The following is a 17145-nucleotide window of genomic DNA, read 5'->3' as shown; positions in this document are numbered from 1 at the left end:
TTGAGAGACTTTTCTTTCGTGAGAGATGATAGTCATGCACTTCTCATCTTTACTAACATAGCAAGGATCCACTCCTGCTATGCTCTGTGTCTTTGGAATATCGTAAAAGCACCTTTTAGGTAAAGAATAGTCTGATGGAACATAAGGTATGGCATCTGTCCACTTTTATGGACCTAGTACTCGAATATATGCATTTTTATTATTAATTCCGCATAAAAAGAAATATGCCTTTTATTGATATTTTTGGCCAAAAAATTATCTTTTTTAAAAGTATTCGATTTTCAAAATTTAAAATTCCACCATTAAAGTACTATTCACTCAAATCATTTCAACAAAAAGAAAATAATATCTTCACAATTCTAATACCCTGAATTTTCTGACAAATGTATATAGGTCATACTAACCTTTATGGCTAAGGCTAGTGATATAAAAGATCCTCTTAGAAGGTGTTGTTTTATTTGCAGATAAATATTTGATCTATAAATAGATCTTACCAAAAATTAAAAAAGGTTTAAAAATATGATATGCTTGACTGTAAAACTCTTTTATTGTCAAATAAATCCGACGTATCGTATTACGTTACGTCAGTTTGTAAACATACTTATCCCAACGACTCGGAGTTATATAACTTGAGCAACGATCCAACACTTGAAACCATTATACCTGACAGTCTCTGGAACTTTATTATACTAACCTATCAGAAGAATGAACTAAAAAACATGTGACTTTAGTGTCAACCTTCACCCTCTAAAAGATAGAGTGACCAAATAGAATTTCACTTTTCACCAAGAATATAGGTACAATGAATCATTGTGACCAAACACAATCAGAACTGCAAAATCACTAGTAAAATTTCCCAATTATAATACAAGTCAGAACCACAAAATCAAAATTTCTTGTAAAGGCCACAATAAACTCACCATGTAAGTGGGAAGGGATGTTGTCGGAGTGGCATAGAGATACCGGGTGCTTCGCTTGCATCCAAACAAAGCAATGAATGGAAAAAAGAAAAACAAAATGCATACAATGTGGCTAGAGAAGATTGGAGTTGTATGTTTCTAATGAGACAGACATTTGAAAATACTGCAGAATTTTGACCTCACCTCAAAGGATGACTGCCAATAATATTCTTCATCCGCTATAGCCTTTCCTTGCACTGGAATCGCAAAGTTCATGTATCACATCCACACGCAGCACTTCTACAACATGTACAACATTACAGGGCATACTTCACGGAACATTCAAGAAGTGTGACCAAGCACAGTGTAAAGATACCGACTTCCTATTCAAAATGATACATTTCACTCGATTGCACTTTGGTGAATATTCCGCTTTTCCTCTGACCTGTGATGAAACAACTTAGCTATGGCTCTCCTCTCACAGTCCTGCATATGGAACCAAACAAAATTGTTAGATCCACATTCGACCCCCTTTTACCTTTTCTTTTACTATGCGCACGTGAATAATTCTTTCAGACAGCCATTATGGCTTCAATTCACTTCAAGGGTGATTAAATTCCATAGATTTATTAACCTTGAACATATTGAGATGAAAAGGTTTGCCAGGATTCTCCCTTCTCAACTTCTGGTATGTATAAGCAAAACTCAGTTGATCACGAGGAGTGAACCGTTCAACTTCATTGAACCAAAGGCAGGAGAACAAATTTGACATTGGAGTGTGTGCCCTAATGATAAAAGATCCCTCAGGTACATCTGTAGACATTGGCAAATAATGCTGTAAATTAAAGGAGGAAGTATATGTATCAGCAAGTTTTGGACAATTAATCTTATGAAAAAACATACTGCTAGGGAGAAGCTTGTTTGGGTCTGAGGCATTAAATCTTTTCAGTCCATCAGCCTGGTAGAATGCAAATTGTTCATCGATGATAGTATGGTTGTACTTGTTCAGTTTCTTGTTTTGCGAAACCTCTTCCCATACACAATGCCGGTCATAATGATTAGAAATTGCATATTCATAACCTTTTCGCCACAAGAAGTATTCCAAGATCAGAAGAGGGTCAAATTGGAGACGCAATTTGCTGTCCAACCAGATTGAATACCTGAAAATAGTTTAGATACAGAAGATCAGACATGAGTACCTGGGCAATTGTACTACGTGTTAAGAGTACTCCCCACATGAGTTGAGTGTGTAATCCTGAAAAACACTATATATATATATATATATATATATACAGAAAATACTTATGGGTGTTTGTAGGTATTTCACTTAATAATCATACTATTAATATAAAATATTGGAGTTAACTATGGGTATAATCAAAACCTTTATGCAATTAATAAGCTACACCTTTTGTTAGAATATAAGCTACATATACTAGTGTTGATTCGTTCTCCAAAACTCACAGCTTATACCAAGGTTAAAACCGAGGCACACTTATAACATTTCTTCTATCGGTACACAAAAATTTTATTGATTAAATTGATGGGCATAGCACAAATGCTTGGGACATATACCAGAGCGACACCTATGTATTAGTGACCACTGATAACATTTTTTCCCATGCGCATACCCAAAATCATTCCAAGTTCAAGATTTACTAAAATAAGGGAAACAAAAATTGTATGGGATTAAGATCGTCTAGATTTCTTAGGGTAATCCACTTTGTAGATTTCTTTCAATCCAAACCATTGCATGCAAATTTAATGGTGGGTATTTCTCCACACTACATTTTAACACTTGCAAACTCAAATATTTATCATCTTAATATTTACCATGTTTAGCACATTGAATTTGAATTTAAAACTAATCTATCACCCGCAATCTGCTCAGGGTTCCGATGCTGACATGACAAAATTTCTATCATTGGAATTGAAAGCAAGGATTGGGTTTTAAAGAAATCCATCCAGTTGATTACCCTAGGAAATCTAGAGGATCTTAATCAGATTGTATGAATATGGACTATGAACATATTCTATATATCATATAAGCTCTTAAGAAGACAAGATAATCAAGGAGAAACGAATTTCATTATGAATTTATTCCAGTACATTTCTAACAAAGAAACAAACAGATGGTCTGCATGGCAATCGAAATAAGGACCGCATGATTTAAAATAATTTTAAACAGGACTCAATTTCCATCATTGTATTAGTTGTGTCTGCAGTATAGAATAGATGTAATAATCAATATCATGTGCCATCCATGATATGTTGACACGTGTATAAAGGATGCAAATGTAGATCGCCACTCACAAATTAGTACAGTAACAAGCTATAAGGACTACAGCATTTTATAATCAACTGCATCACGAAACACAACCTTCTGTAACACTTCTATTAGTATTACTAGTCGCATTCTTACCTCGCAGATGGAAATAGTCGATGAGGCAATAATTTAGGTATTTTTCCCACCCTTCGCATATCAGAATAAGGTAGATTCTTCACAACCACAACCTTCCACAAGCCAATAAAACCCATTCTATCTAGCACTAGACCTTCTGAAGCAAGTGTTTGCAAAGTAACTTCATCCATGAAAATAACAAAACATACATTTTTCCTTGACAGTCGAGTCACCTGGAATAAAGAGAAATTGAGATCATTTACAAATCCAAACCACACTCTTGATGATAAAGATCATAGCACGGATATATATGACACTTTGGAAAGCAATAGAATTTAAATTGACCAGATGTAGCTCAAAAATCACTGTAACCTTAAATAATTCCATCCACTTATCTAATTCCCAGATTGTAAATGTGGAAAAGAAAAAACTTCATTTGGCCTAAATTAATGTCAACATATGATTACTAGTTTCATATCTGAGATGCATAACAATATACCATGATTATTGTAGAAGAATGTGATTAGTGTTACGGAGATGTGATTTGGGAGATTTGTACTATTTTTGGTCATACTTTCCATTATGGCTACATTGTATAGGCAGGTAAGAAGTCTATTTGATTTTGCACTTCCCATTGACCATACATAATGAATTTGAGGTTAGCTGCCAGCATATGTTTACTTGAGTTGATAGGAAATTGGTTTAATTATTTCATATTAACATGTGTTTGTCTCAAGAGTTCTCCGATTTGCTGAACATAAAATGTTGATTTTGGCCCATGGGCATGTTTTTTACTCCGATTACTGAGTGAGTTTTTGTGTGTGATTTAAAATAATTTCCAACTTAATTTTTTTAGCGTCTCACTCTCTTTCTTAGGAGTGATCCTATAAGAAAAAAGGGAGGTTAAAATCTCCTCCTCCTTCTTTGCCTCTCACCAATGCTCCTCCCCAACCTGAAAGTATTCTTGAAAGCCACTAAACAGCCATGAAATTCTGTGACTAGACAATAAACCCAAACCCCAGTCTTACACCTACAAGACCACTCAAACCCATTATGACCCTACTGCCAGCAATCAATTAACTTATCATAACCACCCTTAAAATTTAGCTAGTGCCTGAAAATTCCTGCAACTTGTATTATAAAATTTCTTCAAATGTTTACATCAAAGCCTAATAATCCATTTCTATATCAAGCATTCAAAACTTTTCTTCTAGTAACCCTAACCCTGATGATAATAATTCTTTTAACATAGCCCACAATGCAGGCATTAGTAGACAGGTTTCCAGATATGTTCCACATCAGTTTTGCACCAGAACAGATTATCCCATCTCTCACTATATTCTCATTAAAGAAAATAAATTCTAAACACTTTAGTATTTGTTTTATTGGCACCAATTGTCCGGAACAAAGTCCTAACTAATCACAGGGATGCACAGGCTCTCAGCAAGGAGTTTGTTGCAAGTGCACATCTAGTAATTCAAGGGGACATTCCCCCAATATTATGGCCCCCTAGAAAACTTTTGCACCGAAGGGTTTTTGAACCTTAGAGCTAGAGGGAGCATACCACCAAGACCAAGGGAGGTTTGGATACAAAAAGTCAGTTAATTCATCTCATCTCATCTCACTTAATCATTACAATTTTTCCAAATTCTCACAGAAAATATAATAAATAATTTAACTTTTTCAAATCTGAAAACAATAATAATATTAAAAAATAATATTCTAACAATATTTTATTCAACTTTTATCTCAACTCATTTCATCTCAACTCACTATCCAAACCTCCCCTAAGGCTCTTACCACTTGAGCCAACCCCTAGAGGTTAATTCTGAATGCTCTAGTATTATCACCTAGAAATACATCTTGGTAGACAAAGCAAATCATTACTATGTGTTGAATGGAACCTATGCATCCAACATTCCCAAGATGAGACTGAGTAGAGCAAAATTATTTTGTTTGCAAATGTTTTTAGGAGTATTTTGTCAATATTGAGTCTTTCTATATAAGTATATTACTTAGAACCATTTTCATAGGCCTTATAGACTTTAAATTGGACTCCCATTCATTGTTAGTATGAAGGTTGGCCCTTTATGCTTAATGTGGTGTATTTTGAGAAAGCAGAATGCACAGATCTTTGACGAAAAGGAAGCTTCAGTGGTAAAGATGATAAAGATTTGTGCCCAACTCCCTTTATACATGGACAGCACTCATGATACTTTTAATTAGCCTTTAGAATGTTTTTAGGAGTTCCTTTGTATACGTCTTGTGTACAAGGATTACGTTTATTTCATTCATATATATAATATCTCTCTTTTTTACTGATAAAAAAAAAAAGCACTCATGATACTTTGCCTTTTTGAGATTTTCAGATTTTTTTGAATTGTTGTTTTCCTTTTATTTTAAGTAGGGAGTTGTTTGTATCCTTGTGTACCAATTTAGGCCCCTGTGCTTTTTAATAAGATTACATCACTTGAAAAAAAAAATCGGCCACCCAATTATAAAATGGAAATGATACCAACCAACAATCAATAGAATCTCAGATTTTGGTTCTCTCACTAGATCTAAGTTTCTAACCTTGCAGAAGGTGTATTATGGTCTAACTTTCCCTTCAACATGCATAAATCTCTAGAATAAATATTTTTCCTCGAAGAAAAATAGCAAAACATTAAGTTTTCTCACTTGAAAATAAAATAAAAATCGTGTACCGTTTTACCAGTCGGCGTCCTCAAGCGATCCGAATTTCCAAAAATGCAAGAGATCACAGCAATGTGGCATTTACTGATGTAATTTACATCATCTTCTGCCAAGTCAAATCCTGTGCTTGGGGATCCTTCGGGACCTTTAACAAAGCCACAATTTATTTTTTGATCATGTGCGAAGAATGAATTTTCCCTTTCTTCAAGGCTCTGATGTCCTGCGAACCTAGGATCCCATTGCCCTTGTCCATTGGGCTTCTCCTCTACCTCTGTGTACTGCAAGGTAAACCTAGCAAACTTTCGACTTTCTAAAGGCTCTACAAGCTGTGCAGTCGAGTTTAAGAACTTCATCTCACAAGAGCCTAAAGTAATTAAACATTACACATTAGTAGGAATAAAACCAGAGTATAGGGGTGCAAGTTCAGAAAAAAGTGACATGGACCCAGACCATTTGCACAAGAAGACAAAACTGTTGCCAAAATACTTACGGCGCTTTGCTTTCCTCTTTGAATCCGACCTTGTCCTTGTAGACTGTCTTCCATTGGCACGGACGCGTTTAGATTTTGTTTTGACACTATCATAATTCCGCGTTTCATATGAATTAGTTGACTTTTCTTCCACCTCAGCCACATTCTGATTCTCGTCTCCAGCATTAAGACGATCAGATGACTCCCTAGAGTCTCCGACATCTTCATTGTGTGAATCTGATTCCTCAAAATGGTCCCCTTTCCCATGCCCATTGTCATCATAGTCTTCATTTCTACCATCATGAAATCCAAAACCATCATCATACTCATCATCAGTATCAACCACCTCAGTCTGCCTTTTCAAATCCTCAGCATCAAATAGCTGATTTGAGTTACCATTTTCTGAAGATGTTTGCCCCACATCTTCTAAAGAAGCCTTGTATTGTGCTTCATAAACTTTCAATTCACTACGCCCAGCTTCATTGTACAATCCAACGCCTCTCCGATCTGAACCATTAGTAGAATCGTCAAGAGAGGACTTCTTGTTTCCATTCTTCATTTTCACCAGAACGTCACCCTTATCAGAAGCGTCATTAGTATCAGCCTCACTAGAATGCTCCAGAACATCCTCATTGTAATCTTCATCCCTTCTCCTATCATCTCTATCCCAATACCTCGAGTCCCGGCCATTCCCTACTGAACCCTGGCCAAACTTGAGAACTTTATACCTATTTGTCCGTGTCACATTTGCTAGGAAATCATCATTCTTCAATCCTTCATTCTCAGCATTACTTACATCTACACAAACACAAAATAATCATTCAAATGCTTAGATAATAATCAGATTCCTGTAGTCAGTACATAAATCAATTATCAACCAAGGTAAAATAATCTATTTGAAAGAAAAAGCTCATACAGTGACAAAATGATCCCGTGTTTATGTTCAGAATGGAAAAATTACTAAAAATTAGGGAGATTAAATCCATCAAACTCCATTTGATTGCTGAGAAGAAAATGTAGATGGCAAAAATAAATGAACAGAATAAGGTGCTATTTAATTATTAAACTTAGGCATTCTATTGAATACACTCTTCTATATTTGCTTCAATATAAAAGACAATCTCCTAGATTTTTCTCCATAATAAGGTTTTTTTTTCCTTTGTTCTTTAGCAATTTGGTAACAAAGATGGTGCAACAACCAAATCAAAGGTGGTTGTGGTGGTAGTGATGACAAGAATGAGTAGCCTAGGGCCAAAAACGATAGCAGTAGGTGATGGTGGAGGAATGGTGCTGTGAAGCTGCAAATCATTCTGGCGGTGTCATGTGGGTGGGAATCAAGTTGGCAGTAATAGTGGAAGAATTTATCCTCGAGTGGGTTTGATAGTTTTGACATGGTAGCATAGACAACGGTCCTTTTGATGTGATGTGATGTGATGATTTCATTCATTGCACAAATGATGATGAACAAAAAGGAATTAAAAAAAAACACATACATTCATAGATATGCATGTCATTTCAACGAAAACTTTAAGGAACGCAAAATGGAGAATATGCAGCATTCAGCCATGAGTTTTGACCAGTCATAGAATTTTCAGTCAATTCTAATGTAAAGCTGAATTCTTATGATTATCAAACACATAAGAATGTTTGGACTTGAAAATGAGAGCTTATCAAATCCACTTGAAATGAATGAGTGCCTATTTTGGTGATCAAACAGCCCCTTCATATTATAAACCTTGCATCTATTTGGTTATCAAACAACCATTTGGCCAGCACAGGTGAGATTAAATTAAAAGATGCTGGAGGCAAAGGGTTAATGAAACCCAAAACAATATCCATATGAAATTCAAATTCCAGTTTTCTTACACTGAAACTTCTTGGCAACCAGATAGGCATGTAGTGCGATACAGAAATAGAAACAAATGCACAGCAGAAATGTAGGAAAGGAATTGAGAGTACACAGTCAAGTTTCGGAGTTTCCAATCCAGCATACTAAAAATATCATCCGCCAATTAATCACCAAGAAAAACAGCTGCAACTGCCAGAATGGCTGGTAAGGAATTGAGCATTGTTTGGCAGCAAGAGCAAATGTCTCGAGATAATCAATACTACAGAGAAACAACATTCAAAAGGTACACTGGAAAAAAAAAAAAAAAAACAATCAAACCGCAGTACAAAAAAGTTGCCGCCAGTGGTACAGTTTTTCGTACACCTTTTTTCAGCCAACAAACAGATCAAACAATCCAAATCAACATGTAAGTAAAAAAACAACATATAAACACATGAAACACACAGATCCGTTCTCATTTTCCTTTTCCTGCATTTTATCCACGGTGACCATACAAAGAAAGCGAACAAATCCGCCGTGGTTTCCCGCATATTCTCAACAGCGAAAGACCGAGAAACTGACCTCTAATGTCACTGGAAAGGTAATAGTACGCCAAGACGGTTACGACGAGCACCAGGGACAGGATCAAGATGACGGCGCCGAAGGAGACGCGTCGGCCCCAGTCGGACCGAGCCGAGCGCCGAGACCGTGACGGCTTGTGCGACTGAGCGGCGCGAATCCCGATGGAAACGTGATCAGGCGTGCCGTTGGAAGAAGAATGGTGGACGAACCTGTCCGCTCCCGATTGCAGCCTGTGCTGAGCCATTTTAGCATCGTACCACTCTCACCGCAGAGAGTGTAATGGAAGTGACACAGTTTTTTTCTTTTATAATAAATTAATAATAATGATAATATTTTGTTTATTTTTTTTGAAAAATAATTACAAGTAAATAAATAGGCAAGCAGAGTGCAGAGGATGCTTTGATGGATCGGCCGGCGAATTTTGACGATCGTGGATTTCTTGTACCCGACGGTCCCGACCCACGCCTGGATTTTCTAACAGCGACAGAGAAGCTGACTCTGTAATGTTTTCGATCTAGTTTTTTGTTAGTTACCTGCTACCTACTTGCGCTTTTTTTTTTGTTTTTTTTTTAATAATAAAAGAAACTCTATTGAAATTGATTTAGCTATATATGAATGAAAAATGATCAATTTAGTTGCTAAGAAATGATTGTTGCAATAGATTATGTAAATCTTTTTAAAAAAATAGATAAATATGAAATTTACATAAAAAATAATTTTCTTAATAATGAACTTTATTTTTTTTAAAGAAAATACACGAGATTTACACATCATAAAAGTATATTTAACATTATTCTTAATTATTTTTTACAATTATTTATATTAAAATTAATTTAGAATTATGGAATGATTCATCTAAATTCTTAGCATCAAAAAAACCAGAACAGAAAAATCTTATAAGATGAAAAAAAGGACAACTATATATTTTAAAATATATATATCATTATATTTATAATAAAATTAAATTTATAAAATCGCTTTAGGTTAAATACTCATTTATTCCTGAATTTACACTTTTAGTTAACAATTTTGATAAAATAAAATTAATAAATAAATAAACTTCGAGAAGACATTAGTTTGATTTTTCATTTTGCGTATTTGCCACTAATAAACTTAGGAAAATAGTTAGTCCAAACAAATATAAAAACTTCCTAACAAATTGAGATAAGTTGTAAAACTCTTTTAATATAAAAAAATAATATTTTTTATTATAAAATATTTTCATTGTACAGCGGAGTCAATGTATTGTATCAAGTCAATTTGCAACGTAGTTTTTATAAAGGGTGATGTTACATCCACATAAGCTTCTACCGATTTTTTTCATCGTGTAATTTTTTTAAAATAATTTTAAATCTGTTTAAATATTTTTAAAAATAAAAATTATTAAAAAAAAAAACTCTTCTTTAACCATTAAATAAAAAAAGTACAAAATATGTGTACAAAATTTTGGTGATTTTTAATTAAGTTAGTTGACAAAAATATTTAGGAAAGATTTCAATGACAAAATTATGAAATTCAGAAATTATAACTATAAAGTTATAAATATCTCGTTTGATTATGCAGTTCAGATGAAATGAGATGAGATATTTTATTAAAAATTAAATAAAATATTATTATAATATTATTTTTAATATTATTTTTATTTTAAAATTTTAAAAAATTAAATTATTTTATTATATTAAATTATCTCGTTTCACTGTCTAAACTAGATATAAGAATATCATTTTTCAAAGTTAAAAAGTTGGAAGAACGAAAATATAGGTAAAAATTAAGGTAGAGTTTGAAAACACTTGAACATAACGAGACAACAAAAATTCTGACAGGAAATCTAGCTTATAGGGATTTTTAACCAAATCCGAAGACCGACTTTCCAACCCCAATTAAAAATCTGACGGGAAATCTATTTTAAAGGGATTTTTAACTTCCTGAAATTAAATTGGTTCAGTATGCTTCTGTCCGTATGTTCGAGTGTAGGACTGATTCACTACGCCTAAACTTGGTCCCATTCGCCATTTATTTATTTATTTTTATAAATCAGTATACTCGGTATGAATTTAACAGAAAATTAGTTAGTTAAAATTAAACAATCTGAATTGTTTAATTAAATAAGTTGGATTAAGATTATCTTTGTTAGATATTAAATGAACTAAGATACAGTTCATTATCTAAAATAAATGAAAGAAAGAAATAAGATTAGTAATAGATAAAACTAAACATTGTTGACTGTTGTACAAAAATATTAAAATAATATAAGATAAGTAGGACTTAACTATTCCAGAAAATAACGAATGACCCTGTAAGAAAAAAGAGGGGATGTCTGCAAATGTGGAGCTTTGAATCTACACTCTCTAGGGATTCTCTCTTTCTCATCAGATTTCTATAGGGATGGCATCTTCTTCAATCTCTCCTCAACCCTATTTTCTCAATTGTGTTGAAAGTTATTTGAGGTCATGAGAAACATAAAAACGTGGTAGATTTGCCCTTAAACAATCCGTAAATGTAGGACTTTTATACCGAATTACGTAAATATCTGTGTCTCTTATTTGTTTATATTTTATGTACTTTATTTACTATTTAAATCACGAGCAAGCATCCTGGCACCAAATCAACACCCATGCACTGTCTTGGGCCATTCAACTGGATTGTTGGGCTTCGAACCCACAAAAAAATCGCATTAGTCGTTGGCACTGCCCTTGGAAACGATTTGTTGCTCTCCAAACAAAAGAAAGGTAACATGGCCCAACAAAAACTAGTTCTCTACAAATGAGGCATTGTACTCAATGGAGGATTACAATGAGAAAGAATGAATATAGTTCTAGATAAAACAAAAAATGAGCAGTCTAGTGAAACCACGATAAAACATCTACAAAGATAAGTCTCTTGTCACTTTCTTCAAATACATCATGTTTATTTTATGATTTAACATTTGAAGCAGCAAGTGCATGCATTGCACATGTACGAAATGCACATCCATGCACACAACGTGCAAGGGTGAGCATTAAAGCCTGCCCTAAGCAAAAAACATTACGGGCTGAGCACTTAGCCCACATGTGCACTAAAGCGCCAACTTGTAATCAAGCTCGCCTCAAGCAACAAGAATCACGAGTGAGTAATGATGCTTGCATGAAGCAACAAGCACGTCGAACACTTAGCCTGCCTGCTTCACAGGCGAGAAATTGCCCCAAACAACGCGAATGGAAAGCACTCAGCTTCCTCGCATCGCGAGCAATGAAGCTCACCCCAAGCAAAGAGTGTGGTAGGCACGCAGCCTACTTGCATCATAGGCTAGCTTCATTGCTTGCCCCAAGCAACCAACATGGCGAGCACTCACCCTGCTTACATCCCGAGCAAGAAATGAAGCTCGCCTTGAGCAACCATCTTAGTGTCATTCAACCCTCCTGCATCACGGGTAAGTAATGAAGCTCACCTTGAGCAACCAGCATGGCAGTTGTTCGGCCTTTCCCGTATCAAGGGCTAGTAATGAAGCTCGCCCCAAGCAACCTGTTTGGCAATCATTCAGTCTTCTTGCAAAATGGGCAAGCAATGATGCTCGCTCTAAGGAATACACTTGGCAACCACTTAGCCCTCCGCGCATGGAGCATCAAGGGCAAGCAATGAAGCTCGCCCGAGCATGGAGCAGGGTTGGTACTTAGCTTACCCGTGCATGGAGCATCAAGGATGAGCAATGAAGTTGCCCCGAGCAAAAAGCAAGGTTCATAGCTTGCCTGAGCATGGAGCATCAAGGGCGAGCTTCATGCTCCATGGGCGAGCAATGAAGCTCGCCCCAAGCAACAATCATGGTGGCCACTAAAGCTTGCACCAGCCTAGAGCATCATGGACTGAGCTTTTAAGCTCACTTGCAGTAGCTACGTGCCCTGATTTGCTTTTCTCAAACCTACTATTTAAAAATTATTTATGCTAATAAATTTGGGTTTGGATGTTCTCCCTATAAAGCTCCTCAAAATTCTACAAGGCTCTAAAGAGAATGGGCAAACGAGAACACGGAGATAAAAAATTGATAAACAATGTACTTTGGTCACTAGTCCCAATCAACAACACTTAGACGTCATGGGCTCAACCATGAGTCCCGGCACATATAAGAGAAATAAAGAAAATACGCAAGTGGGACAAATCACAACAAAGATAACTTAGTGGCGAACAATCTCCGTCAAGCAAAAATTGAAAGCAATAGCTACATGGTTGAGGTTTGCCTTTCTCAAACTCGCTATTTGAAATTTATTTTCACTTAAAAACTTTTATTTTTAAATTTTTCTTGTAAAACGCCTTAAATCTCAATGAGATTCCCAATGAATAAATAAGTAGGAACACGAAGATGGATAAGAAACATTGCTTGATCGTCTTAATCAAAACAAGTTCGGGCAATTCAAATATCAAACAAGAGTCCTAGGATGAATAAACGGAACAAAGAGTATGCACAAGCAGAGGACTATGCCCATTACTCTCAATCAATGGCAATCAGCCCCCACAAACATAAAGCTTAGAAGCCAAGTCGCCTGACTTGGAGCACCAACTGTGTGGTCGCCCTCAAGTGTCACTTAGGCACCTAAGCTCTCTATCTTCACTAGAATAGACCGCCCTAAAGCTCTTATTCGGACGCTGAATCTTCATTATCATGAATTACGGCTGCCCTCAAGTCTCGCTTGGGCACCTCGAGCCGTCACCACACTCTAATTTATTATATTTTAGTTTTATGATATTTCAGTTTTCTTGTTTTTTTCATTTAATACAATTTTAAGATATTTATGAGTTTTATATTCTAAATTATTTTGACATTTTTATTATTTTTCTAGCCATGCAGCATGCTTCAACATGTCCTATCACATCAGTCTTTTGTCAGATAATTGGAAATAAGGTTCTTATAGAAAAAATTACCAATTTAATTATCGAAATAATAAAATGGAAACTTGAGAAGTATAATATAATAGTCAAAGTTGGTAAATTGGAAACGGTATATGTTATATATTGTCACTTTAGTATTATTTTTATATTGAATTTATGGATCGTGTCATATAAGATATGAGTGTTTGGAAAGAAGAGAAGTAGGGGTAAAAATATATAACACGTGCCAGAAATTCGACATTAAAACGATACGAGATAAGTAGGTTTGGGTCAAAATATGTTGACTCAATACGATACGATTAATAAATCAATTAATTGCGGGTTAACTTTTCCTAATCTAGATCTCTGGATATCTAAATATGTTTCCTAATCAACGATTTATGGGAAAGGATGGGAATATCTCCTTTGACAACTCCTAATAGATTGTTTGTCCTTGCTTCTGATGCATATCACAATCGTATCCTACAAATCCACCATTTGAATTATAAATAAGCTATTTTGGAGGTCCATTCCTTGGCTTGGCTGAACATTATTTATTGGACCTATTGCCCGTTTATCTATGATTTTTATGCACTGTGATTTTTGTAATGTGATTTTTATTTGGGTCCCCCACCCCTCACCTCTTATATTTTCCTTTTTAATTTCAATGCAAGTTTGATTAGAAAAAAATTAATTTATTATTTATTGTTATTGGACGATTTGTCAAATTAATCCATTTATAAGAAATTGGTAGTAATCGTTAGACATACTAAAAGTTGAGATGAGATCAAATAAAAGTTGAAAGTTGAATAAAATATTGTTAAAATATATATATATATTTTTAATATTATTTTTGTTTTGGAATTTGAATAAGTTGAATTGTTTATTTTATTTTGTTTGCGAATTTAAGAAAGTTGTAATGATGAGATGAGATGAAAATAATTATGAAAACAAAAGAGACCTAAATGATATGCTATATTTCATCCCATTTATATAAAAATAAATAAATAAATGCACTAAAAAGAAACTGAAGACTAAAAATAAGTCTATTTTTCTATTTAGAAAATGAAATATCATTTGATTTAAAAGAAAATAAAGAAAGAAAACAAAGGACATGAACTTTTCATTCAAAGTGTAAAGGAATAACACTGCTTTTGATTTTAAAATTCTAAACTCAATTTCATTTGCTATACATTATCAGTTTATATACAAGGAAATTACTGAGTATGCTAAGTAATGTGAGTTACAACGTATGATACTATAAGATTTACAGAGAAAATCAAAACTGTTCCTAGAATCAAACTTGCACAGAATCTACCAAATATTCAAAATTGTTCCTAAAATTAAGCTTGCACCAAATCTGCCAAATATTCATTGTTTCCATTGAGTCTGAGTTGGCAAAGAGATATTTTCTAGATCTTCCTTAATATGCCCCCGCAAGAACGGGCTACCATCAATATGTTCGATCTTGTTTCTGAGATGATTTGTACGTTGACACGAGAGAGGCTTGGTCAGTAAATCTGCAAGTTAATCATTGGTATGAACATGACGAACATGAAGGGCATTTTTTTGAACCAAGTCTAGAACAAAATGAAGATCTATTTGAATGTACTTTATTCTTGAGTGCTAAACATTATTAAAACTAAGATGTGTTGCACCAAGATTGTCACATAACATCAGTGGAGTAAATTTCATTTCTTGAAATAGAGACAGTGTCCACATTGACTCAACTGCAACAGTGGCCAACACCCTACATTCGGCTTCCATAGACAACCTTGCAATTGCTCTTTGTTTCTTAGAGCTCCACGAGATAGGGTTTGTTCAAAAAAAAATTAGATAAGCAGATGTTGAGCTTCTATCATCCAAGTTTCCTGCCCAATCTGCATATGAGAAGCATGCAAGTGCTGGATTGATGGTTTTTCTGATGGTTATGCCTTGAAAAATTGTGTTCTTCAAGTAATACAATAGTATTTTTGTGGCTGTCTAGTGAGTCGTTGTTGGACAATGCATAAACTATGATAGTTTATTGACTACAAAAATGATGTCAGGTCGTGTTAAAGAAAGGTATTGCAAGGCACCAATAACTCGATGATATTCGATTGAGTCAACTGAGGATGTACCATCAGTCAATTTTAAAGGAACCGAGGTGGACAATGGTGTTGTCACATCCTTGGCACCATCCATACTTGTTCGAGCCAGAAGTTCATGAATGTATTTATTTTGTGTTAAGAACAATCCATGACTTGTATGAATGACCTCAATTCCAAGAAAGAAATGCAGGGGCCCCAAATCTTTGATAGAAAATTTAGTCCCAAGTTGAGCAATAATACTTGTCACAAATGCCGAGTTATTGCCTGTTATAATCAAATCATTGACATATACCAAAAAATAGACAAGAATGGACCTAGTATGATACACAAATAATGAGGAATCAGATTTAGTATTCAGAAAACCAAATTCCAATAAGGCTTGTTTGAGAGCCAAGTACCAAGCACGCGGTACTTGTTTGAGCCCATATATAACCTTTCGAAGATAGCATACATGGTCTGGTCTTTTTGGGTTCTGAAAGCTTGGTGGTTGTTTCATGTATACCTTCTATGTAAGATGTCCATGAAGAAATGCGTTGTTTACGTCGAGCTGTCTGAGTGACCAATCCTGCATCACAACAAGAGATAAGGTTGTGCAAATTGTAACTGGTTTCACTACAGGGATAAAAGTCTCTTTGTAGTCAAGACCAGGTCTTTGATTAAAACCTTTCGCCACTAGTCTCGCTTTGAACCTATCAATTGAGCCATAGCAATTCTCTTGATCCGAAAGACCCACTTGCATCCAATAATGTTGCACCCTTTTGGAGGTAGGACCAACTGCCATGTATCATGGCACATAAGAGCAGTTAGCTCGGAAGACATGGCATCACACCATCGAGAATCAAAAAGGGCCTCACTTACACTAGTGGGTTCCAACGAAAGGGGTATTGGATGCTTGGTGACCATAAAAGATTTTTTTGATCTATTAGTGTTGTTCATTGAACGAGTGACCATAGTGTGTGTGCGCAATGCATGTTGCTGAAGCATCACAAGTTCACTAATTTCTGATGTGTGATGGTGGAATTTTTTGCGAAATCGAAGAAGGAGGGTCAGAGACACATACTTGAGGACAGATCACCTGAGGAGAGGACTCCATCAGAGATGACGGAGGATGATCAGTACCCATACATGGAGAATCATCAGTTGTTGGTGGTGAATAGGGAATTTGCAGTAGAGAGAGTAGTGCAGCACATTCCTTTTCAATAGAGGAGAAATGGGATTTTGAGATATCGGGAAGCGTAGGTTGCGGTTTAGCCAAAGGGAAAGTTCCTTCATCAAACATGACATGTCTCGATTGATAGAGACGATTTGTGTTGGGCTCAATGCACAAATATGCATTTTGAGAA

At 35.2% G+C, this 17145-nt stretch overlaps 1 protein-coding gene across 1 annotated transcript; it reads right to left on the bottom strand.

Moving 5' to 3' along the window:
- Nucleotides 1-726: 726 nt before the first annotated feature.
- Nucleotides 727-9375, bottom strand: LOC108983186. Its single transcript, XM_018954741.2, has 7 exons — nt 8874-9375; nt 6485-7261; nt 6006-6358; nt 3322-3533; nt 1803-2059; nt 1534-1712; nt 727-1385 (listed from the first exon to the last, which is right to left on the bottom strand). The coding sequence occupies exons 1-7, from the start codon at nt 9115-9117 to the stop codon at nt 1302-1304; spliced, it is 2106 nt and encodes a 701-aa protein (XP_018810286.1). The 5' UTR covers nt 9118-9375; the 3' UTR covers nt 727-1301.
- Between the last annotated feature and the right edge of the window lie 7770 nt (nt 9376-17145).

This window comes from Juglans regia, chromosome 6, assembly GCF_001411555.2.
Source record: "Juglans regia cultivar Chandler chromosome 6, Walnut 2.0, whole genome shotgun sequence".
NCBI lineage: Eukaryota > Viridiplantae > Streptophyta > Magnoliopsida > Fagales > Juglandaceae > Juglans > Juglans regia.
This window is presented reverse-complemented; position numbering and strand designations above follow the sequence as displayed.